Source organism: Delphinus delphis, chromosome 20 (genome assembly GCF_949987515.2).
Source record: "Delphinus delphis chromosome 20, mDelDel1.2, whole genome shotgun sequence".
In the NCBI taxonomy this organism is placed as follows: Eukaryota; Metazoa; Chordata; class Mammalia; order Artiodactyla; family Delphinidae; genus Delphinus; species Delphinus delphis.
This window is the reverse complement of record NC_082702.1, coordinates 58,514,221-58,538,039: the sequence shown is the minus strand read 5'-3', so window position 1 is coordinate 58,538,039 and position 23,819 is coordinate 58,514,221. Positions and strand designations below refer to the sequence as shown.

The window sequence follows — 23,819 nt, the reverse complement described above, 5'->3', positions numbered from 1 at the left end:
GCAGTGCCTGCTTATCCTGTCAGATTAGACATTTACAGCACAGGTCCCACCTGCCCGTGTCCGCTGCCCTTGTTTATCAGAGGAGCAGGAGCAGGGAAAACACGCCGCATCCCCGCGCGCCCCGGCCAGGCCCGCTCGCCCTGGCATCCCCGCATCCTCCCAGGCACACCCCAGTGAGGCGCCAGGCGGGACGCGCCGGCCTGGCAGTGCCTGCCTCTGTGCCCCCTGCCTGCAGCACAGTCATGGGGCTGTCGGAGCTGTGGCGCCCCGATTGCTCTCCTGGTGATGGGGCAGCTGGGTGAGGGCCCTGGGCCGGCGGGCTGTCAGGGACAGAGCCCATTCGTCTGCCAGACGTGGGGCTCCTGGGCATGGCCAGTCCTGTTCCCAGGGCTTGTGGACAAGTCGTCGCGGCCCTGCCTGGGAAGTGCCCCGCCCCTGCCCCCCCCACACTCACCGTGGGACCCTGGCCTCTTGAGCACGCAGAGTGCCGCAGGGAGCCTGGGGGCGTGCCGGCCTGCTGGGCGGCCTCGGCTTCCCCACCTGTGACCTGGGAGCAGCGGGGGCACCGCCTTCCTGGGGATTGACGGCCTCCTGGGCCCAACCGTGGCGCACCCACGTGGTGGCCCTTGGCGCCGTCTCCTATAGCAGAGGCAGGAGCAGTGGCCAGCCCGCCCGGCTCAAGCCCAGCTCTGCCCTTGGGCAACCGAAACTCCCACTTCCCAGTCCCCTCCCGGGTCCCTGGGGTGTGACAGCCCACCTCCTCAGGTGGGACTGGGAGAGTTAACTCATGAGAAGCTCGTGGGAGCCTCACACCCAGGATGGGAGGAGCCAGAGCTGCTTGCAGCTCCAGCTGCAGGTGAGGCAGAAGTCAGAGAAGTTAAGTGACTTGCCCACGGTCACACAGCACAGCCAGGGTGGGCAGACACAGGGCCTGCAGTGGAGTGTGGGGCAGTGGAGGAGATCCTTGGGAAAGCAGTGGAAACATCATAAACCCTCACCGAATGGGAGACACCTGCTCCAGTAACACTGACTGCGGGTGTTTATGCAAACGCTGACTTCTCTCCGGCCGGAGTTCCCGTCTGTGAAGGGGGCAGCATGGAACCTTCTTTCAGGTGGCAGAGCTGGGATTCACCAGCTCGGTCTGTCCAGCATCTCAGTGGCGAGGCCTCCGAGGCCTTGGAGACAGAATTGGGGCTGCTGCCCAGGAAGGAGAGGCGCACCGCCCCCCATAGTGTCTATGCATTTCTTCTGGGCCCTGGTCCCCATTCCCCCAGCCAAAGGCCCCAGGTCCCCTGCACCCTCTCCTGAGCCTGACGCTGTGCGGGGCTGAGTGGTGGGGCTTTCCGGAAGCTGGGAGATGCTGCCCCGCCCAGCCAGCCCTCCACCCGTGGCCCCGGCTCGCAGCTGGGTCCAGCCGGCCAGGAATCCAGATGTTTCCATGGCTCTAACACAACCAGCCAGGGCCCGTGCTGTCCCCCGCCCTGCTGCACCAGGAGAGGAGGGGCTGGCGAGGGGGAGGGAGGATGTTTGGCGTCCTCAGACCTCCTGGGACCTCCTTTCCCAGCTCACGCTCCTAACGTGTTCGACAGATGGCGGGCTGGCCGCTGTTCAGCTATCCAAGTAGGAAAAGAACAGGCCTGGCAGCCGGCGCTGCTTGACAAAAACACATTGGCTGCTTGATCGCGTCCGGGTGGATGCGCTAGTGGGGGCTGGTGGTGCAGAGGCGGGAGAGGCTGCCGAAGTGGCTTTGAAACACCGTGAGAAACTTGGGGAACTGCCTTCGTTACAAATACTCAGAACTCTGGCCCTCCCAAGCGGCCTGCCGCTGCGCCCCCACCCAGCCTGGGGAGACCGCCGAGCCCCCGGGGCCCTGCCGTGCTCGCCGGGAGGCCTAGAGCAGAGCGGAGGCAGGAGGGCACGGCAGTTACGCACGGTGGTCACAGGCGGGATCTGCGTTCGAATCCCGTGCCCACCCCCACGTGCCATTCTGCTCCCTGTGCTGTGGTGTCCTTACCCACAAATGTGGAACCCAGTGGTCGTGTCCAACCCCGGGAGGTGACACGCGTGACGGTCCAGAGCGGCGTGGGTACACTGATACCTTCATTCAAGGCTGGGCTGGGAACCCGCAGAAAGTGGGCAGGCAGGACCAGCCAGCGCACGTTGGGGTCTGCGGCAGGTGTGCTGGGGTCCTGCTCATCCACTGCGGGGACTGTGTGCAGGGCTGCCCCGTCCCCTCTGAGCCTCACTCTCCTTCTCCGTGCGGGCGGTCGTCTGGGGCCTGTTTCCTCAGGCGCAGGCAGCGGGTCCTGGTGAGGAGCCCGCCTCGATTTCTCCAGATGCCAATGCAGGAGGGAGCTTGGTGAAGGGGAGAAACCCCAAACCACTGGGTCTCCTGGGGGGCGTGGTCCCGCCCTCATCCCCAGGCTGTAGCAGAGGAACTCGAGGCCCAGAGCGGTCGTGCAGCTTGCCCAGAGTCACACAGCAAGGCTGGCCGCTGGCATCCCTGCCTCACCTCCAAGCACCTGGCGCCCTGACCTCAGTCAGCAGCCAGTCCAAGCCCCTCCCCGCCCCCCACAGGCTAACCTGCCCCTGCTGCAGCGGGAGCTCCTGCACTGCGCCCGCCTGGCAAAGCAGACCCCCGCCCAGTACCTGGCCCAGCACGAGCAGCTCCTGCTGGATGCCAGCGCCTCTTCCCCCACCGACTCCTCGGAGCTCCTACCGGAGGTCAACGAGAACGGCAAGAGGAGGACACCTGACAGGTACCTGGGGGGACGGTGGAGGGGCCGGCTCTCTCCCTACCTGACTCTCGAGAGCTGCGCTGGCGCCGAGGCTTAGCGGGCACCCCAGTTCCGGGGCTGAGAGAACGCAGGCCGGTACCGCGTTGCGTTCCGTGGCAGCCGCTGCCGGGTTGGTCAGGTTCAGCCTGAGGTGCGAGGCCGCCCTGTCTGGCTGTGGCGGGTTCTCCTGAGGACTCGGATGCCCCGGGAGGACAGGGGCGGAGGCAGGACAGACACTGCCTGGCCGGCATGCCCTGGCTATTCGTTCTGGACGTGCACCCCGAGTGTCCAGCAGCCCGAGGTGCCCAGGTGCCTGGGCTGGCCCGCACTGCTGGGTCATAGCGTGGGTACCTGTCCTGCTGATGGGGGAGGGTGTCTCCCCCACTCTCTCCAAGGAGGCCCAGGCTTCCTGACCACCTCACCCCAGGAGGCCCAGAGGAGGGGGAAGAGGGGCGCACCGGGCTGGGCCCCCAGCAGCTGGGTCTGATCTCTCCCATTGTTCACCTCGGTCTGTCTCCTCCTCGCTCGCTCACTCGCTCTCTGCCCGCGCCCCGACCTTCCCGTCACCCCTCTGTCCACGGATCGTGGCCCCGTGACCACTGTCCCCTGCCTGCTCTTGGGACCAGGACCAAAGAGAACGGGTCAGACCGTGACCCTCTGCACCCGGACCACCTCAGCAAACGGCCGTGCACCCTGAGCCCCGCCCAGCGCTGCAGCCCCAGCAACGGGCTGCCCCAGCCCACGCCGCCTCCGCACTACCGCCTGGAGGACATGGCCGTGGCCCACCACTTCCGGGACTCCTACCGCCACCTCGACCCCCGGGAGCTGCGGGAGCGCCATCGGCAGCTGGGTGAGCGGCGCGCTGCGGGGGTGCACGCGTGCGCCGAGTGGAGGTGGGGGCGGGCGGAGCATCCGGGGCTGCCGTGTGCTCGTGAACGCTGGCGCTGCCCGGCCGCGTCTGTCTGGGGAGGATGGGCACTGAGGACGTGGGTGCAGAGGAGAGATTTGCGCCCCACCCCGCCTGGGCTGCGCCCAGAAGCCTGAGGGACAGCCATCTTTCCCGGGGGGGCAGCTGGACGCCGCCACCTCAGGGCCAGGAGGGCCCCTCCCCATGGCAGGTGGGCGCCGTGGCTGCAGAGGTGCCTGTCCTGGGGACTCTGCAGGGCCAGGTATGGGATCTAGAGCCGCTCAGGATGCACTGGCAGCCGGGAGAGACCGGGCATGTGGGGGGTCCCCAAGTCGCAGGAGTTGCAACGCCCAGGCGCCCCGAGGGAAAGCAGGGCACCACTGAGCGCACGCGGCGGGTCCTGCTACACCAAAACACCAAATCCGTATAGGGTGGTCCGTGCAAGAAGGAAGGAGATCAGGGGGGCTGGGCGCTGGGGCGACACGCCCCGGGGGCAGGTGTGCCCTTGGGCAGGTCACGTGCCCTGCAGGCCTGCTTCCTCCTTGCTGGCTGGGTTTAAGAGCAGCCCCGCCTTCAGGGGGTGAGAGGGTGTTAATACAGGGCCTAGCCCAGAGTGGGTGCTGAGACCCAGCTGTCACTGGGGGTGGTGTGGCCGGTCCCAGGGGTCCTCTTGTTGGCATTGTATGTTTCGCTGGGTCCTAGAAGGCAGCACCCTGATGTGTTCTGACACACCCGTGTGATGTGTTAGCGTGCCCACATCACAGATGGGGAGACTGAGGCCCAAGGGGGTAACGGACAGGCCCAGAGTCGTCTAGCTACCACGACTGACCTTCTGACCTTCCTCTGTGCTGGGTCAAAGGGATGAATAGGATTAGCCTCCACCCCAGGGACACCCCCCCCCCAGCGGGAAACCTGGAAACAGCTGCCCCTGAGGCAGAGGCCCAGGGCGCCGATGGTGGGCCCAGAGGAAGGGTCAGCAGAGGCCTTGCCCCTGCCTCCTCCCCCCAGAAGCTTCCAGGGCCTGGGCCCAGGCCCGGGCAGCAGGTGACAGCGTCTGGCTCCCTGCAGCCGGGTCAGGCAGGTGCTAATTCCCACCCGCTTCTGCTAAAGCAAAAATAAACACCAGCTGTCAGGCAGATCTCAGCCACTAGTTTGGTTGGGGCGTCGGTGCAGGCCCCAGCTCCGTGGGCAGCAGGGCAGGGCGGTGCACCGCGGGCCCCAGCTTCGTGGGCAGCAGGGCAGGGCGTCAGTGCAGGCCCCAGCCCCGTGGGCAGCAGGGCAGGGCGTCGGTGCAGGCCCCAGCCCCGTGGGCAGCAGGGCAGGGCGGTGCACCGCGGGCCCCAGCTTCGTGGGCAGCAGGGCAGGGCGTCGGTGCAGTCCCCAGCTCTGTGGGCAGCAGGGCAGGGTGCTGTACCGCGGACTGTGGCTACTACCTCCCACCTCTGCTGCAGTTTGGGTAGGCATTTCAGGTTTGGGGGGTAAAAAAGGCCTAAGTAGACCCCAGCCCAGGAAGCATGGGCCCTGCTGGGTCACAGTGGGATGAGCATATTCAGTATTTCAAAAAGTGTAGGAGGAGCTGCTGTGAGGAAGCCAGACGCTGCCCTGCTGGTGTGAATTTCTCAGCTCTCAGTTGTTTGTTTTGTTTCTGATTACGGGGTGTGGGCACCCCATTGTTTCAGTCTCTGGAGCTATACCAGCCAGCGGCTAAGGGCACAGCCCCAGCTCCAGCCGACCTCGCTTTACTTTGGTCCACATGTCCCTGTAACCAGCCTCAGTTTCCTCATCTATAAAATGGAAATAACGGCAGGACCCCTCCCCTCACACACGGTTGGAGGTTGAGGCAGGGATGAACCCGTAAAGCCCTTAGCACAGAGCCCTGCTCCACACCCAGGGCCCTCCCCTCCATCTCGTCTCCCGGGAGTCTTATCACACCTCCGGGAGGCAGGCAGGGTGGGGGAAACTGAGGCCACAAGCAAGACAAAGGGCCCAGGTCCCATGGGGAATGAGTGTCAGGGCTCTGGCTTTTCCCGACCCCACTGTTTCCCAGGAGACCACACTTACACCTGCTCACCTGAGACCCAGCAGATAAGCCGGATCACCCCTCTTCCCAGGCTGGAGCTCGGCCCAGGGGACACAGAGGTGAACAGGCCACACTGGCCCTGCCCTGGGGACTGACACAGTCTGTTGGCAGGACTGAGGATAAGCAAAGTAGCACCTATAGTTACTACACAACCAGAGATACATGGGGCTTAAGGGAGCCTGAGAGCCCAAGGCTGCTGAGGAGGAAGGAGCCTGGGACCCGTGCTTTGAAGGACGCATAGGAGTCCGGGAAGCAGTAAAGTATGGGTGAAGCCAGGCAGCCACAGGAGGCCCTGAGCGGCGGGGAAGCCCCTTGACTGAGGTCTGAGGCCACTATGCCAGCAGCAGGGGGCAGAAAGAGTGAGAGTGGCTGGATTTGGAGGTGGGGGAGGGGTGGCCAAAGCGCGGGATGGGGACAGGGCTCCGAAGCATGAGTAGAGGCCAGGCCAGTTCCTGAGCCCCCAGGGAAGTGGGCATACGGTCAGTGCCCTGGGCTCTCTTCCTCACCTCTCCACGGGAGGGCACAGCCCGTGGGCGGGGCCTGCGGCAGGGGCGTGAGTGGGGGCGGGGCCTGCGGCAGGGGCGTGAGTGGGGGCGGGGCTTGATGAGCGGGGGCGAGGCGCGGGAGCGGGGGCAGGGCCTGACCATCGGCCTCCTCCGCAGCCGTGCACGGGTCCCGGCCTGAGGAAGTGATTGACCACCGGCTCACGGAGCGCGAGTGGTCAGAGGAGTGGAAGCATCTCAACAACGTGAGTGTCCAGGCCCGGGCCACGGGGCGTCGCAGCAACTCGCAGGCGCTCTGCCCAACCTGCGGGCGCTGCGCGGGCAGGGCTCGTGTGCGCCCCTTTGGCCCTGCGCCCGCCTGTCTAGGGTCGCCCGTGCGCTCCTGGTCGGCCCCTCAGCACCCTCCCTTCTAGGGCCCCGCGGACCGTCTCCCGGAGAAAGGCCCCCTGGCCGCGGGGGTGGGACCCCTTTAACACCGTTTTCAGGGTCATCCCTGCCCCGCGTCCTTTTGGGGAGGGGAGCCCAAGAGAGCGGCGCTGGCCCGTCTGCTTCGCGGGGCAGGCCGCTCCTCGAGGGCTGCAGGGAGAGCCCCAGCCCTGGGTCGGGACAAGCCTCCGCGCCGGTGTGGTGCCCCGGGCGCCCCCCCAGCCCCGCCCAGCTGCTCGGTGTCTTTCCGGGCAGTGGAGGTGGGTTTTCAGGCCGCAGCCTTGAGCCCCCTTGGGAAGGCCTGGCGGGCGGGCTGGCCGGGCCCGGAGTGTGGGGCAGTGTCCCGGCTGTCCTCGTCATCGAGTGGCTCACCCGGCCCCGCGTGCCCGCAGCTCCTGACCTGCATCATGGACATGGCCGAGAAGACGCGGCGCTCGCTCACCGTGCTGCGCCGCTGCCAGGAGGCCGACCGCGAGGAGCTCAACCACTGGATCCGGCGCCACAGTGACGCCGCCCAGGACAGCAAGAAGGGCCCCGCGCCCGCCGCCCGGCCCCTCGGCAGCTCCGCGGGCGCTGAGGGCTCTCAGCTAGGTGTGCTCTGTGGGCGCGCGCGGGGCACCGGGGCCGGGGACACCACTCGCCACGGCAGCGTTCTCACACGGCCCTGCAGTGAAATAGCACCCAACACCGTGTAACCTGGGAAAGAGGGGCTGCCTGACCCGCTGGGAGGCCCAGCTCTCGGCTCCGATAGGCCAGGGGCCCGGCGCTGGGAGGCCCCTGCATGATGGCCGTGGAGACGCAGAGGGGCCAGGCTCGGCCCAGCTCCCAGCCGAATCCAAAGCCCATCGGCTCCCGAGGGTCTCCCTTCCTGACATCACCCTGCTCCCCCCGCCCAGCAACTGATAACAGGGTTTCCACCATGGGTATCTTGGGGCCCCAAGATCACACACCCTGCCCCCATGGCCCAGTCGGGTGGGCCCCGTCCTGTGTGTGATGCCGGCCTTCCTGTGTTTCAGATGTCCACCGGGAGTCCGTGCCTCGGACCCTGTCCAGCTACGTGCCCGAGGAGATCTGGAGAAAGGCTGGTGAGTGGGGGTGGCCCGGGGCCCCAGACCCCCTCGCCCTCCCCGTCTGCATCTGCGTCTGAGTCTGCGTCTGCGTCTGCGTCTGCGTGGGGGTCCCTGCGGGCGCGCCCGGGCCTGTTGATTCAGAATGTGGGCGTGGGCCCGGTCCCCGCCCTCCAGGGGACGGTCCTCTACACTACAGTAGAGGGCTGGCTTTGCAGGTTTCCCCCCCCCCCCCCCCCCCCCGCTATCATTCGTGCCCCCGGGGCTGTGGGCAGGGGAGACCCTTCTGGGCCGGTCCAGGTGCCGACCAGCCGAGGGCGTCCTTTGCAGAGGAAGCAGTGAACGAGGTGAAGCGGCAGGCGATGTCGGAGCTGCAGAAAGCCGTGCTGGACGCCGAGCGCAAGGCCCACGAGCTCATCAGCATGGAGCGAGCCAAGATGGAGCGGGCCCTGGCCGAGGCGCGGCGGCAGGCCTCCGAGGACGCCCTCACCGTGGTCAACCAGCAGGAGGACTCCAGCGAGGTAGGGCAGCCCGCCCTCCCTGCCCCCACACACACACACCCAGTCCGGGGCCAGAACCCCACTCTACCGCCTCCCGGTCACGTGCTTCCCAGCCACGTGACCTTGGGCAGCCCCGGGGCCCCTTGACCCCACACGGCCTGGTGAGGCAGGTCCTGTGGGTGTCCCCATTGTACAGATGTGGACTCTGAGGGCTCCAGAGGGTAGATGGCTCACCCCAGGTCACTCCCTAGGAGGTGGTGGGCCGCTATTTGAACCCAGGCTGGCAGACACCAAGGTTCCCTCTAAGCTGTGAGAGCAGAGGCGAGCAGTGGGGCGTGAGAGTCACCGTGTTGGTACCTGCGCGTCCACTGCGTTCTCTCCTTGTCTGAGAAGCGCTTGGACGGCAGAGAGGCCAGGAGGAGGGGGAGGCTCTCCAGGGGTCCTGGGACTGTCCAAAGGCCCCTGGAGCCGTCTGTGCTGAGCTGGCCCCGAGGGGGCAAGGGGAGCAGGGACACAGAAGGACATCCTGTGGCTCTTCAGGCCGTGGACGTGCGCAGGGAGGACGGTGGGCGTCAGGGAAGCCCGCTAGCGGTACCGTCCGTCCGAGCAGTCCTTGAGGGAGTGAGCTGGCAGGAATCTGGGGAGCAGCAAGGGTGGGGCGGGGGGCATGCCTGCAGAGTGTGGCCAGCAGGAGGCTTTGGGGGCTAAATGGGCGCTTGGGCCTTTCTCCCAGGGTGGTTTAGCTTCCCTGTCCCACAGCCTGGGCTGCTGCCTCCGGCCTTTCGCTGGAATCCCTGCCCACCTTCTGCTCATGTGGGCAGCTGGGGTCGTCGCTTGTTACAGAAAAAAGGATCAGAGGCCCAGTGGTAGGGGAAGGACGGGACCTCAGCAGCTGTGGCTGCACAGCCCACCTCTTTACTCTGCCAGGGCTGCCACGTTCTGGTATCGGGGCCCTGGCGAGGCCAGGAGGGCTTCCTGGAAGAGAGGGAGGGGGTTGTGGCCCACCGTGAACCTGTCTGGGGTGGGCTGGAGTTGTGGGAGCCCGTCCCCCCAAACGGCCCAGCTGAGGGGCCGAGTCTGCAGAGGGTCATCGCAAGCTGGGGCTTTTCTCTTGTTGCCCGGTGATGTCATGGCTGGGTCTGAGCAGGTGTGTTTGGAGTGTGTGCTTCCCTGGTCCGCAGCCAGGAAGGGTACTCTGGGGACCTGGGGGGCCGGCCCGGGCCACCTCTGACCGTGCCCCCTCACATCCAGAGCTGCTGGAACTGCGGGCGCAAGGCCAGCGAGACGTGCAGCGGCTGCAACGCGGCCCGCTACTGCGGCTCCTTCTGCCAGCACAAGGACTGGGAGAAGCATCATCACGTGTGCGGCCAGAGCCTGCAGGGCCCCTCGGCCGCAGCGGCCGAGCCAGTGCCCGGACAGCCCGACGCCACCCCAGGCCTGGGCCCCTGCCTGCCCCCGGCCGCCGCCAGCCCCAGCGAGGCGGGCTCCACGGGGCCCTCCCGCCCCGGCTCCCCCGGCCCGCCCGGCCCGCTGGACGCCGCGCCCCGCTGACCCGCCCGGACCCGGTGCCCATCGACCCACCCGGCCCCGCCCGGCCCGCTAGACGCGCGCCCAGACCTGGGAGCCAACCTTGGGAGTCACTGCTGCTACTGCTTCTCTCCAAAAGAAAAGAGAACCAACAGGACTGCATCAATGCAACTTCTCAGCTACCTGACGATCACGCCTCAACCTCTCGCGCATCCCGAGAAACCACCCGACGAGCTTTAGGCAGCCGGCCGGACGCCGGCCGGAGGTGACCGGCTTGTCCACACCCGCCTCTCCCTCTTTCTTTCCTCTCATTTTTCTCTCTTTATGACTTTCACACACTTTCTCTTCAATGAAAAAATCTAATTGTTTGGTGGCTTATATTTTCATTGAAGAATTTTGGGGGGCTGTTTGGCAAAAGAGTTACTCAGAAATGGACAAAGAAAACTGTGGGGTTTGTCTTCCCCCTTCCTGATTCAAAAGGGAAAAAGAAAACTGTTCTTTTGTAGCCGGAGATCTGAGCCGCTGTGTCCCGGAAGCCACCCCCCAGGATGTGTGGCCGGTGCAGCGAGGACGGTTAGAAAGATGTCAATTTCAGACTCAAGAAGTAATTTTTGCTTTCAGGGTTTTTTTTTTTTCCTTTAATGTCAAACTGTTTGGCTTTAAGTAGAAATCCAAAAAGTTTTTTTAAAAAAAGGTGAAGGAAGCATACCTGTAAACTACCTTGCCAGCTAGCCAGCCAAGGACGCCGGACACACCTCTGCTCCAAAGGAAATCCAAAAAGCAAACACGACAAGTCCAAATCCACAATTTTTTTGTCGCTGCCAAAGTATTTATTTCACTGTCTTACTCTACGCCTGGGCTTGTTCAGATGTCGGTCTTTTGCTTTGATTCTGTTCGGGGGGGTTGGGATGTTGGGGTTTGAAGTGTTTTGTCCGACAAGAAGCGACTTCTTTCTTTTCAACTCGACAGCAGCACCTCCGCCGGGGCCGGGTGGGGTGGGCAGCTCGGCCCTCGGCACCCACGCGTGCGTGCCCGTCTGCGTGTGCACCCGGGGCACGCCCAGCGTGCGTCTGCACACGCGCAGGGAGGGTACCTCGTCTGTCCTCACTCCATCTGTGAATTTCCGTCACATTTCATTCTTTCCATTGGTGAAAAAGAAGTGCTCACGTGTCCTTCCCAGAGAGAACATAATTCTGAGACGAAACTGTGACAATCTTTTGGGTTGATTCTTGACTGCGTTTCAAAGCGCGAGGAGACAGCAACTGCGCCTTCAACTGTTGCTTCTCGTTGTCATCCTCTACCTCTGCTGCCCACTCCGAGAAGCCTCCCGCCCACCTCGTCTTTCCGTCCCAGCCCCTGTGTCTCCTGCAGCTCCACACTTCTGCAGAAAAAGGAAAAAAACGACAAAGGAAAGCAATCCGCCCTCCCCGCACCTTCTGGAGACTTGATCAGCTGTATATAAGCCTGCATTTCTGTCTAGCTGTTCCTCAGGGGATGCTCTCTCCGAAATCCCCCCACCAAGCCTAGCCCTGTCCCCCCACCACACTCAACGCCCCCAGCGATCTCAAGGAGGAAATAAAAGAATAAGGAAATTCTGATCTGTACCCAGTGGGAGAACAGACAGCAAACACGGTCTCCCATCTGTGTTTTCTTGCATGGCTGTAAGGAGTTCCCTGGACTGGAGTGCAATAGTGACCAGCTACTGAAACCGGGTGCCCAGGGGCCCCACCGAGAGGAAGAGGTCAATAGTCTGCGATAATGTGAATGTATATAGCCCTTGCAGAGGTCCAAATGATGATATTCATGATGATGATAATAAAGAAGAGATGTTCGCCAAATAAAAAAAAATTAAGAGAAACCATGGAAGTATGTAAAGTTCAGGAACTAGGTTTTCAAAGAAAGCCGAACTGCGGTCCTACGGGGAGCAATGGGTTTGTTGATCGCTGTTACTTTTCAGAGTTGTAAGAATTCACCCTTTGAGTATTGCCAGGAAGGATTCCATCGGTACACAGACCAGGTCCCATCCGAACCCCACCTGGCAGGAGCCCTAACTCTGACCATCGAGCTAGACCTATCTCACCCTCCAGAAAGCTCCCGGGCCGCCTGGGGCTGCAGGGCCACCCGCCTCTCAGAGGCTCGCTTCTGTGGGTTTCAGAAGACCAGGGGCCAGGTGGGATTCGGCTCTCGTGAGGCAGCGGGCGCCCACCCGTCATGTTTCCAGTCTGCTTTCTCTCTCGCGAGACTTGAACCTGTCAGAAGGGCGGTTGTGCACGTGCTGTGACGTAGCCCCGCCTCTCCCCTCGGACTCCGTTCCCAGGAGGTTGTGCCGGTGGAGGGTGGCGCCCTGGGCGCGCTGGGGTGTGGGTGTGGAGGTCTGAGGCCCTGATGTCAGGACTGCGGGGTGAGTCCTGGCTGGGAGGAGCCCCTCACCTGCAGCCCCGCAGGTGTGCTTTGCCGGCCTCTGTTCCTCTTCCCCTCGCAGGGTCCCCTTTGATTTCAGGCAGGCGCGCCAGGGCTGGCCAGCTGGTGGCATCGGGCCAGACCAGCCTGCAGGGCCGGACCACAGGCTGAGGGTCCGAGGTGGGGACGGCCCCTTCCACCCCAGCTGTTGGGAAGAGGTAACCTCAAGCCAGCTAGGAAAGGCCACCTTCTCTGTGTGACCCCCATACCCGTATCTCATATACCAAGACCTTCCTCTGGCCAGGGCTACAGAAGCCTGGCACGAGGGGCCGGCCAGAGGCCGACAGACGTAGCCCCGGCCAGCAGAGGGGGTCCGCAGGGTCAGAGGGTGGCAGCCAGGTGGGCAGGGCTGGCAGCGAGGAGGCTGAGGCCCAGAGGGGGCGGGAGGGGGTGTCCCTGGGGGCGACGTGTCAGCGGATGCCGGGTGTGGGCTGGGTCACACCAAGCAGGCGGCTCCTTCCGTCCAGGGCCCCTTCCGTGCTTCGGGAGCCGGCATGTCTGTTGGTCGCTGTGCGCAGGCCCTGTTTGGCCAAAGTGCTCACAGAGAAGGCAAACTCCCAATGAGCAGCTCTGGTCGGGGAGTGGGGGGGCGGCCGGAGCTGGGGCTGCTGGTGGTCTGTGTTCGCCCTGCCTCCCTTATGCAAAGAGGGCGTCTGGACAGAAGGGGGTCCAGCTCAGAGGCCGGCCTGCCCTGCTGCCTCCCAAGCTTGTGGGCCGTCGGTGTGCGCGTGAGGGTCTCTTCCCCAGGGGCCGAGATCGGACCCGCTGGTGAGCCCAAGCTCGGTGAGATGCGGCTGCTGGCAGACCCTCCCTCCCCCACAAGTCCAGCCCAAACGGCAGCATCACCCCGTTCTGAGGCCAAGCGCCGCAGGAGGGCAGAGTGAGGCGGGCGGCGGCCGGAGCTCCCGGCCCACAGGGCCGAGTCAGGGAGATGCACAGGCTGGGACAGCAGATGCTGGCGCCGGGGTCCCCTCACCCCCGGTGGAAAGCGCCCTGACGTGTGACCCTTGGACCTTTCCCACCCCCTCCTCTCTTTCTCTTAGGACGTGTCATTGTCCCCAGGGCGTGGTGTCTGGGGGGTGTTCTCTTGACAAAGACCAGAGCCTACCATTCCCCGTGTGGACAGGCTGGCACACCCCAGACCCCGTCAGCATCACGAGGGTTCCCGTCCCCAGGACCAAAGGAAAGCCTTGGGTGCTACCAGGGAAGAGAGGAGAGCTGGAGAAAGCCTTGGGGCCAGGAGGGTAAGGGCCGTAGTGCAAGAGGAGCCTGCCTCCCGGGAAGGGGCCGCCCTGTGGGGCTGCTCATCAGGGCCCGAGAGGTTCAGTGGCGGAGGGACACGGGTGGGAGGGAGCGCTGCTTCCGGTTTCATCCCAATGACACCGTGGAGAGGGATCGGGACAGGCCCTAACTTCCTCCTATTTGCCAGTTTCTCCAAATACATCCTCAAAATGACACCAAAGTCCAGTCCCTGGCGCCGCCCACCTTGCCTGCCCCAGCTCACTGCAGCGTGTCTGTCTGGCCATGATTCTGCCCGTCCCTTCAGCCTACCTACAATTACTTATTGATTCTTTTCTTTTATCAGTTCACCCTTCTGACCAATCCTGTCATGTCTCTGGCCATTCATCCATACACCCATTCCATCCATTCATCCATCCAGTCACTCATCCCTCCATCCACCCACCCATCTGTCCATCCACCCATCCATCTGTCCATCTATCCATCCATCTGTCCATCCACCCATCCATCCATTACTCTATCGCAGCTATCACTTGGTCCCCCGTTCATCCTTTCACCATCCACCTGTCTGCACACCACACATGGGTCTCCCGTCTAATCCACACAACCACGCCTCAGTCCATCCCCAGCCAGAACCCAGTGTAGCGTCACCAACTCCCTCAGTGATCCAAAGCTGTGGGGGTGCTTCGGGTCCCCTGTGGACTTGGCCACCCCCTCCCAGTGCCCCTCCCATTGGTCCAGGCCTGCTCCCGGGACAGATAAGGTTCTGCTGCAGATGTGGGCAGATTGGACCAATATCCCAGCAACAGCTCTGGCCAGTCTGGGCCCGCCTAGCAAGTGTGGTGGCCATGGGCCAGGAGAGGCGCTAGAGGTGGCCCGCACAGCTGCTCGGGGGCCCTGTGACCGGGACCACCAGTCGGGGAGCGCACATTCCCTGGCAAGTCCCAGACATTGCGGTTTGGCGCCACTCACTCCTCTCCTTGTCACCAGGGGTCACTGCCTGGAGGGGTCCCCAGGAAGGGAGGGGCAAGACAGAGCCCCGTGCTGGCCTCCCTAAGACACCAGTACTCCTGGAGCCCCTGCTCCCGGGGGCTCATGCCCGGCTCTGCCTCACCCCTATGCCCGTCTTCCATCCAGGGGTCGTGGGGTGGGTGTCCCTGTGGCCCTAGAGGCGCAGCACACTCTCCCAGCCCCGGCTCTCCCTGGGCCCCTCAGCCCCACACCTGCCTGCGGGCTCCCGCGACCTACGGGGCTCTTCCTGCGCCCCCCGCGGGATCACCTCCTGCTGGCAGGAGAGGAGGAAGAAGAGGTTGCAGCGAGCCTGGACACGGTGCACAGGTGAGGCCCGGGGAGCCGGCTGTCTGGGCAGCCACCTGCACAGTCCCCGGCGTTCCAGAAAACTCTGGAATCTGCCTGCTTCCCGTTGCTTTTGCTTCAATTCAGCCAGACCCTGGAGTGCCTCCCCAGAGACCCCTTAGAGCAGTAACTCGACGTCGGGACTCAAGGGGAGCCTGGCTTTAAACGTTAGAATGAAGGACAAGGGGGGCCTAGCCAGGCCAGCCTCCGTGGGCCGAGGGGCTCGGGCAGCCTCATGGGCAATGGATTGACTGTCCACTTCCTCTTCATGTGATTTTATTTTTTAATTCCCCCAGAGGGGTTGGACCGAGAGTGCTGGGTCACGTTCCTCGGTGCCAGGCAGGGTCCTGGTGGCCGCCCTCCCGTGTCCCCCCATCTCTCTGTTCGCGGCCGCGTGGGTTCTGTGTCATGGAATAAAGCCGCCGTTCACCATCACGGGCTCCGCCTCTCCTTGGGTCCCTGGCGACTCCGCCTAAGCCCGTTTCACACACTGATTCACCAGATTTGTGTTGGGGGGCTTTCTCGGTGACAGGCAGGAGGGACAAGAGGGGGTGCACCACGCCACGGGGGTGGACGAACGTGTAGTGCAGGGTCGGGGCGTGAGCGGGACGTGGTGGATGACCTCTGCCTCCTGAGTTCCGGCCAAGTGGGGTGAACTCTCGAAGGTTGTGTCCTCGAGGTGGTCGGGACGACCTCGGACCCCAGATGACACGCTCGTGGCTTCAAGGGCTCGAGCCCCCCCTGCCTGTGGCCATGTGGGCACCTCCCACAAGACCCTGAGGAGCCAGGGTGTCCCAGACGTGGTGTCCCGGCTCACAGGGCAGGTCCCACCCCTAGTGGGTGTGCAGGGCTAGGGCTCTGGGCTCACGGGTGGCCCCTGGGAGGAAAGAGGTGTTATTAATACTCGGGCCCAGCCTGGAACATGGTGTATTTTGAAAGGCGTCACTGGAAAGGCCAGCATGGGGGCAAGCCTGTCCGCACGCCAGGCAACTGGCCGGCGCCCCAGCCGGGCCTGGTGTGTCAGCAGTCCCGGCACAGAGGGGATGACAGCGATTTTCCATTGCAGAGGTCTGAGCTCAGAGGGAGGCTGGCCGGGCCGGGCCCGAGTCCAGCCGGCCCTTGGCTTGGACGCAGCCTCCCTGGTGTCCCGCCTCCCACCTGGAGGTAGAGGGAAGGGCCTGGGCGAGGGGCCCTCCGTGGGGTCTCGGCCCACAGGAGAGGGGGCCTGACTGCCCCGAACCATGGGAGAAAGACCTGCGGCAGCCGCACTTCTGTCCTCATCCAGCCAGCCTTGGGCTGGGGCCCTGTCCTCAGTGCTGCCCTTGAGGCACTCTGGCCATCCGGGAAGGACCTGGGGACGTGTAACTTACACAGGTCAGACAGAGGGTGAGGCCCGGGCACGGTGGCCACAAGAGGGAGATGGAGCAATCGGGAAGGCTTCCTGGAAGCAGCAGCACAGTGAGAATAGTGCCCCCTGGAGCCTCACACATGCAAGTGCATGAAGCCATGTGCAGCCGGGGGTGGGGGGTGGGGGGAAGGGGGTGTTGCAGGCAAGGAGGGCCGGGAGCTGGGAGGCCAGGCCTGCAGGCTTACAGCCAACTCAGGCCGGCTCCTTTCCCTGCAGGGCCCGGGGGGGGTTCAGCCTCCACGGAGGTGAGAACAGAGCCGGGAGGAGAAAGGCAGCCACGGCGGCCCCCACTTCCCTCCAGGGCGCACGCCTCGTCCCCCCCATCCACGGCCCCCAGGGTTCGTTCACAGGCTGCAACTCTCCCCTCCCCCAACTCCACATTCCCAGGGAAGAGACCCTACCAGCAATGGTCTGGAGGGTGGGATGTGGGCTGGGTGGGCACACGCGCCCAGAAGGGCCCCCCATAAACACGTCAGCAGGATGGAAAAGGCATGGCAGGAGCTCCCCCAAGACGACGCCAGGGGGAGAAGAGGCCAGAGCAGCTGCTAGGGAGGACAGACGGAGGATAGCAGGGCACCCAGGGACACAGGCCTGCAGCTGCCCTGGGGGAGAGAGAGGAATGGGGCGGGACTTGACAGACTGCCTTGAGGCCCCCAGTATCCAGGCCTGACCTGCACAGAATTCATCATCGTGCCCTGCGGCCCGGGCAGGGACCCGGCTTCGTTACGTGGTTCCCACCTAAGAGCTGGCCCAGAATTGGGGTGGGGAGGGGAGGGACCGCAGGGAATCCAGGAGAGGTCAGGAGGAGGGATGTCACTCCTTCTGGCCCAGGACCCTGCCCTGGCCCGGCCCGAGAAGCCGCTGACCTCGTGGCACTCCCCTACCCCCCACCCCCAGACCTTTGTTCAAGCTGTTTCCTCCGCCCAGGCCACGCTCACCCGGCTCTGCCTGACCCAACCCTTGAAGGCCGGCTCAAATGCCACCTCCTCCAGGAAGTCTGCTCTGACCCCCTGTGCCCCACCCGTGCTCTGCACACTCAGGTAACTTGCTTCCCCCCCGCGTCATCCTAACCGTGGCCGGCCACTGGAGGCGTGACACAGCGAGGTGGGGGGACCTGCGACCCCTTAGCTTCCTGGCTCCTGCATCGTGGCGGGTGAGGCCGAGCTGTCGCCAGGAGGCCCTCCCGGCTGTGCCGCAGCTGCACCCTCTCCACCTGGAGTGTCCCAGAGGGGCCGGCCAGTGAGGAAGAAGGGCACCGGGGCGGGGGTCCAGCCTCTGACCCCTCAGGGCCCGGAAGCCAGGGTGGAGGCTTGGCGCAGCCGGGAGGCCTCTGAGGCCTCTAGTGGGAACACCTGGCCTGGGGGAGGGCTTAAAGCCCAGGAGGGCGCAGGCAGGTGCCGGCAGGCAGCGTGGAGGCGAGCGCGCAGGCTCTGCTGGCCCCTCCTGCCCCATCCGCCATGTGGCCCTTCCTCAGCCGCGCTCTCTTCCCGCCCCCCACTGAGGCCTGGCTGAGGAGGGCTTCTTCAGATCCCGAGGCTCAGGGCTGGGGGGCCTGGAGCCAGGCCGAGAAGAGCCCTCTGGGCCCGGGGGCTGGAGACATGGAGGAGGAGGAGACGGGGGAAGCGGAAGAGCGCGAGGAAGACGCAGGCTTCTTGCTGTCTGTCCTGGAGAGGGGGGACCTGGCCAAGTGCCCGTTAGCTGACCAGGTAACAGCGGCGCCAAGCGCCTGGTGGAGGCCGGCCGGGATCTCGGGAACCTGGGGAACGCTGTGCATGGGGGCAGGGGGACAGACGGCTGCAGCTCTGACCCCAGGGGTGAGAGGGCCAAGAGGGCCACTGTCCCCACGCCTGGAAGAGGGTGTAGGGACGCCCACCTGTGCACGGGCTGGAAGGGGCAGGGTGGCCTCCCCGGCCTGAAGGGGACTTTGTGTGTTGGGGGTGGATTACAGGGGCTTCTCTCCAGGCCCGAGTCCGTGTGGTCTTCCCTTTTCCCCCCGCCCAGGGAGCCCCCAGCATGACCCTGAGAACAGGCAGGGTCAGGCCCCCTTCCCCTCTGCCCTCCCTCCAGTGGAGCCTGGGGGCTGTCCCGCCTCCGGGCTCAGCCTGGGCCGTGTGCTGGCAGGAGCTGGAAGCCATCAGACTGAAGCTGTGGGCCATGGAGCAGGCCCAGCGACCGGAGCCACCCGGGGAGCAGGGCCCAGAGGGGGAAGAGGAAGACGCCAGGGCCCTGCTGGCCGGGCAGCTGCAGAGCCCCGAGACGGGTAGGAGCCAGAGGGCCAGGCTAACCCCTTCCCTGGGCTGTGGCCTGCAAGTCCTCGGGCACGAGGGTAAATGCGGTTGAGCTGCGCGCTGCTGCAGGAAACGTGTGGGCTCCCGGGGAAAGGCCAGGGTTTCCATGAGGTCCGGCCTGGCAGTGGTCCTTCTACATAGGCCCCAAGGGGTGCTCTTCCCCAAGAACCCAGGTGCCCCTCTTCCCCGAGGAGCGAGGACTGAGCCACCAGCCTGGGGCGCCTGCCCTTAGCAGCTGCCGGAGGCCCCTGCCAGGCCAAGCCCCCTGGTCCTGAACCCCCTCTCTCCACAGACAGACCCACAGAGGCGCTGGAGGCCGATCACAGATCCGTCTACGTGGGCAACGTGAGTGGGGGGAGGGGGCGAGGTGGGGTCGGCCCAGCAGCACTGGCTCTGCAGCCGCCTCCTGGCTGTGAGGATTAAAGGAAGGGACAGTATGGGTAGCAGGCTCAGAAGCCACATAGGCCTGGAAGCGAGAAGCAGGAGGGGGGGCTCTGATGAGGGGGCTGTCCCCATGAGGGAGCGTGGACCCTCTGTGGTCAGGCCTGATTCCCCACTGTGGGCTGGGATTCGGAATTTCCACGTGAAATCTCCCAGTGGGCAGATTATTGGCAACGAGCTCCACTTGAAAAAGCCACGCACCCTTTGCATAGGCCAGTAAACTTGGGGAGCATTCATCTGGATATCCAGTCCGCTCCCCCGGCAGGGGGGCGCGGAGAGGTCTAGGCGACCACTCTCACCCTGGGGCCCAGTCACCCCCTCTCTACCAAGAAAACGTGCTGCAGGAGACCCTGGGAGGCGGGGACCCCTGCAGAAGGCCCCCCACCAGGGTCCATGCCTGTAGGTGGACTACGGGGGCACAGCCCGAGAGCTGGAGGCCTATTTCAGCCACTGCGGGGAGGTCCAGCGGGTCACCATCCTGTGCGACAAGTTCTCCGGACACCCCAAGGGGTCGGTTGGGGCTTCGGGGAGGGGCCGGGCGCCCGGGGGGCGGGGACGCCTCTGCGTGGGTGAGCGTGGCCCTCACCTGCCTCTGCCCTGCCCCAGCTATGCATACATAGAGTTTGCCACCGAGAGCTCGGCCCAGGCCGCTGTGGAGCTGGACAAGAGCGTCTTCCGAGGCCGGGTCATCAAGGTGCGTGTCCCCCACCAGTCACTGCGGGGGTGGGGGGGTGGGGGGAGCGCTCTGCTCTGAGCTTGTCTACGTTAACCCATTAAGCCCCGGGGGCACAGGCAAAGCAGGCAGCCGCACCAGCCTGACCCTTCTCCAGTGTCCGGTGTTTGGGCACATCCTCCGGCTGGTGTGGGGGCACCTCAGACCCCAGCGGGTTTGGCTGGGTGTATACCCTGGGGAGGCTTCCTTCCTGACACCCCCTGCAGGGGGAGATGTTGGCTTGACAGGGGCTGGGAACAGGTTAAGATCTGATGCCTCAGGCAGCCCCATGCCCTGGGGCCGCCAGGGCCTGGTGGGTGCTGGGGCCTGTGTTCACCTGCCTGTGAGCCTTCAGCAGGGAAACCCAGGAAGGCTTCCTGGAGGCAGCTTTAGCCCTGGTCTTGGCCCTGGGCTGGGGAGGAGGGTGTGAGAACAGAGGTCTCAGGCGGACTCGGCCTTTGGTTCCAGGTGCTGCCCAAAAGAACCAATTTACCAGGGATCAGCTCCACGGACCGCGGGGGCCTTCGGGGACACCCAGGCGCCAGGGGGGGACCCTTCCCCCACAGCAACTTCCAGGGCGGGGCCCGTTTCAGACCACGGGGTCGGAACCGGTGGGCCGGGCCCTGGGAGGGCGGGATCCTATTGGAGCGGGGCCCGGTGGGCGGGGCTCTGTTGGGCCTGGCTGGGTCCGGTGGGCGGAGCCCTGGAGGCCGCTCGCCCCCCGGCCTCTCTCCGGGCAGGGGGCGCGGAAGATTCTCGCCGTGGTATTCACCGTATTGAAGGGAGGGCCCGATTTTGAGAGTGGGGCTGCCTCTGGGTCAGGAGTAGACAGCCGTGCTCCTCGTGCGACCATTTACTCCGCGCAGAATAACTATCCGTCCCCCTTCCCTCGGCGGGAGGACAGCCCAGACCCCACGGCCGAAGCCGCCGGTCGCGAAGCAGGGCACGGGGTGGACCTGGCACGCGGGCTAGTCGGGGCTTTGGGGGGCACCGGGCAAAGCTGCGGGCAGGTGAGGCCCAGGCAGCGTCGGGTCAGCTTCGGGGCGGCATACTCAGGACTGTACCACTAACGCCTTTTACAGAAAAGTAGAAATGTGTGTCTTACTGGTAAAGCATAAATTATTAAACTTGAATATTTTTAAAAAGCACCTGGCGACAGACCGCCCCGCTTTGTTCGCCTCACCTGGACGCCGTTTCCTCGGTGCACACTGTGCAGAGAAGGCGGGGGATGGGCTGCGGCTGTGGATCCCAGACCCAGCTCTACCCGCTTCACTCCCGGCAGCCAAGCGTTAGCTTCGGGGTTTACAGCGTCACCGCCAGCCCCCGCGCCTCACCCGGGCCTGGTGGCCTCCGGGGCACACACTCCCCCGTGACGGGTGACACAGACGTCGCCTTGTGGGTCCTCACCTGTGAGGCCCCGCAGGAGGGTGCGCCCGGGCACCTGGCGCAAGCCTGGGCTTCTTCACACAGGGACGCAGAGGGGCTTCCATGACGGGCGCCCTGCCTGCGCTCCTCCCTGTGGCAGACGCCCCGCTCTCTCCCTCCCTGATGGTGCAGCGTGCTTTCTGCCCTCTGACTGCGTTGGGATCGGGAAAGGAAGCTCTGGGGCCCAGCTGCAGACACGCGCGGTCCTGGCCTTAAATAACCACTAACAGATCTCAGCCTGGGCTTTTCTAAAGCAACCCTCTCTGCCGTGTACTAATTTATTTATTATTTATTTATTTCTGCGGTACGCAGGACTCTCACTGTTGTGGGCTCTCCCGTTGCGGAGCACAGGCTCCGGACGCGCAGGCCCAGTGGCCATGGCTCATGGGCCCAGCCGCTCCGCGGCATTTGGGATCTTCCCAAACCAGGGCACGAACCCGTGTCCCCTGCATCGGCAGGCGGACTCTCAACCACTGCGCCACCAGGGAAGCCCACCTTGTACTTTTTTGACTATCAGGTCCTTAAGCTATCCACAGGTGGGCGGTCCCCAGTCCCTAGTGTCCCCTCTCCAGCACCAGTGTTTTCTCGGAAGGGCGCGCCTGTGCTCTCCATCCGCGTGTCCATCTGGCCAGGTTCACACTCCGCTTGTGATCTGGGGTCAGCACTGGCCCTGTGGTGGGGTGAACGAAATCCCCCCCAAAATATGTCCACATCCTAATCTCCAGTACCTGTGAATGTGATCTTATTTGGAAAAGGGGTTTTTGCACATGTGATTAAGCTAACGACCTGGAGATCTCCCTGGATCACCTGGGTGGCCCTAAACCCAGTGACACACACTGGGTACGAGACACACCGGCACATGGAGAACGTGACGTGGAGACAGAGGCAGAGGTTGCGGTGATGCGTCCGTAAGCCAAGGAACTCCAGCAGTCGCTGGCAGCCATCAGAAGCTGGAGAGGCTGAAAGGACCCTCCCTCAGAGCCTGCAGAAGGAACCGGCCCTGCCATCACCTTCATTTCTGACTCTGGCCTCCAGAAACGTGAGAGAATAGATTTCTGTTTTCATGTGCACACGTGCACACGCGCGCGCGCACACACGCACCACCACTGGCCCCTGGAGAATGTGGGTAGGAGGGGCTGAGTGGCAGGGACCTTGCCAAGGCTGCTGGGTGGCTCAGGGCCGAGCCAGGCCTGGATCATGTGCAGTTGGGGGCTGCAGGAGAGGGAGGCCTCCCAGACGTAGTTCCTGGAGCTGAACTTTATGAAGCACCAGCTCCTGCCGCGCCGTACCTTGTGCCAGTCTCCTCCTTGGCGAGGATGTGCATTGGTCTTGATGCATTCATTGTGCATTTTGCTTTTGTGGAAGGACCTGCAGACAGGCTTCTATCCCAAGGAATTGGTCCCTTTTCAGATGTATCTTCTTAATCCCTTCTGCGTGGCCACTGCGAGGAGAGTGGGCCCTTGAGTCCCTCCTTTCCTGTGGATTTCAGGCCCAAGCAGCCCATGTGGGTGGCCAGGGCTCCGACCCACACTTTCTCAGCTATGCCCAGAGAAAGCCAAGACACGCAGGATCCTCTTGGCTGTCTGGCCTGGGGAAGAAGGGAGAAGGAATGCTGATGGGGAGGGAGGACAGAACTTCAGCAGAAGCACCTGGAGCAGCAGCCAAGGGCTGAGCAGGGGCTGCATCTGACGGGGCTCAGCCCTGTGGGGAGGATGGGCAGGCAGGTGGCCCTCAGTGAGGCGAGCCTCACAGTACAGAGATGCAAAGAGTTAGGATGAAACTGCCATCTGACCGTTCTGCGGGCAAAGCAAAGGCCGGCAGGTCACGTCTAAGCCTTGATTTTCTCAGACCTAAACGGGAACACTACCTGACGATGCACGTGAAGAATCTCGAGTGTAAAACCATTATGGGTTGCTCTGGCTCCATCTGCAGAAAACCCAAACAGCAGTGGCTTCAACAAGACAGGGGTTTCATTTCCTCATTAAAAAAATGCTGAACATAAGTAGTCCAGGGCTGGTATGTCAGCAAAGACCCAGCCTCCTTCTAGCTTTCTGCTCTCCATCCTCAGGGGATGAATGTTGCCTGCATGCTCTCAAGATAGCTGCCTGGGCTCCAGCCATCACATCTAAGTTCCAGGAAGGAGGAAGGGTAAAGATGAAGGTACTGCCAGCTGAATCCCCCTTTTAAGTGTCCTTCCTGCAAGTGCTTCCCAACGCCAGCCACTTAAACGCCATAACCACCTACCCCTGTGCGGGCAGGAAGCGTATTTTGTCTAGCCAATTGTCCCCAGTAACACTAGGGTTCTGTTAGTAGCAAGCAAGAGAGAATGGAAGTTGCCTTGGCAACCTGTAGTCCCTGCCTCAGCCATCACTCAGGCAGGAGAGATTACTAAGTGAAAGCTCAACCAGAAAGTTGAGGATGGACGGTGGGGAGGAAGCCCGTGTGAGGGTGGCCTGCATCAGACCAGCACCTGCTGGTCGCACTTCTCAGCCCTCTTCTAGGTCTTGCAATTCCACCTGTGGCAGGCGAGGCAGGGTGGGGGGGAGCCCGGGACGTGTGTCTTTAACACACACTCTGAGCTGTTTTTTGTTTGTTTACTTCTGTGCTCAAAGGAAGGGAAGGAAACCCAAAGACGAGCAGAGTGCATCCCAATTCCAGCCCTGGGCCGACGACGCTCACGGCTCACAGCCTCCCTGTTCCTAG

General features: G+C 63.8%; 2 protein-coding genes across 2 annotated transcripts in view; both read left to right on the top strand.

Annotated features, from left to right (window-relative positions):
• CBFA2T3 (CBFA2/RUNX1 partner transcriptional co-repressor 3) overlaps positions 1–9,811 on the top strand; it is a 52,147-nt gene extending 42,336 nt beyond the window's left edge. Inside the window, exons 6-12 of the mRNA XM_060000409.1 lie at positions 2,578–2,759; positions 3,404–3,627; positions 6,427–6,512; positions 7,086–7,284; positions 7,710–7,778; positions 8,091–8,281; positions 9,512–9,811. Coding sequence (XP_059856392.1) covers positions 2,578–2,759; positions 3,404–3,627; positions 6,427–6,512; positions 7,086–7,284; positions 7,710–7,778; positions 8,091–8,281; positions 9,512–9,811 — 1,251 coding nt within the window. The remainder of the gene's footprint in view (positions 1–2,577; positions 2,760–3,403; positions 3,628–6,426; positions 6,513–7,085; positions 7,285–7,709; positions 7,779–8,090; positions 8,282–9,511) is intronic.
• A 7,896-nt stretch (positions 9,812–17,707) lies between these two features.
• PABPN1L (PABPN1 like, cytoplasmic) lies at positions 17,708–20,471 on the top strand. Its single transcript, XM_059999308.1, has 7 exons — positions 17,708–17,956; positions 18,372–18,510; positions 18,831–18,883; positions 19,383–19,489; positions 19,586–19,673; positions 20,160–20,302; positions 20,432–20,471. The coding sequence occupies exons 1-7, from the start codon at positions 17,708–17,710 to the stop codon at positions 20,469–20,471; spliced, it is 819 nt and encodes a 272-aa protein (XP_059855291.1).
• Positions 20,472–23,819: the final 3,348 nt, after the last annotated feature.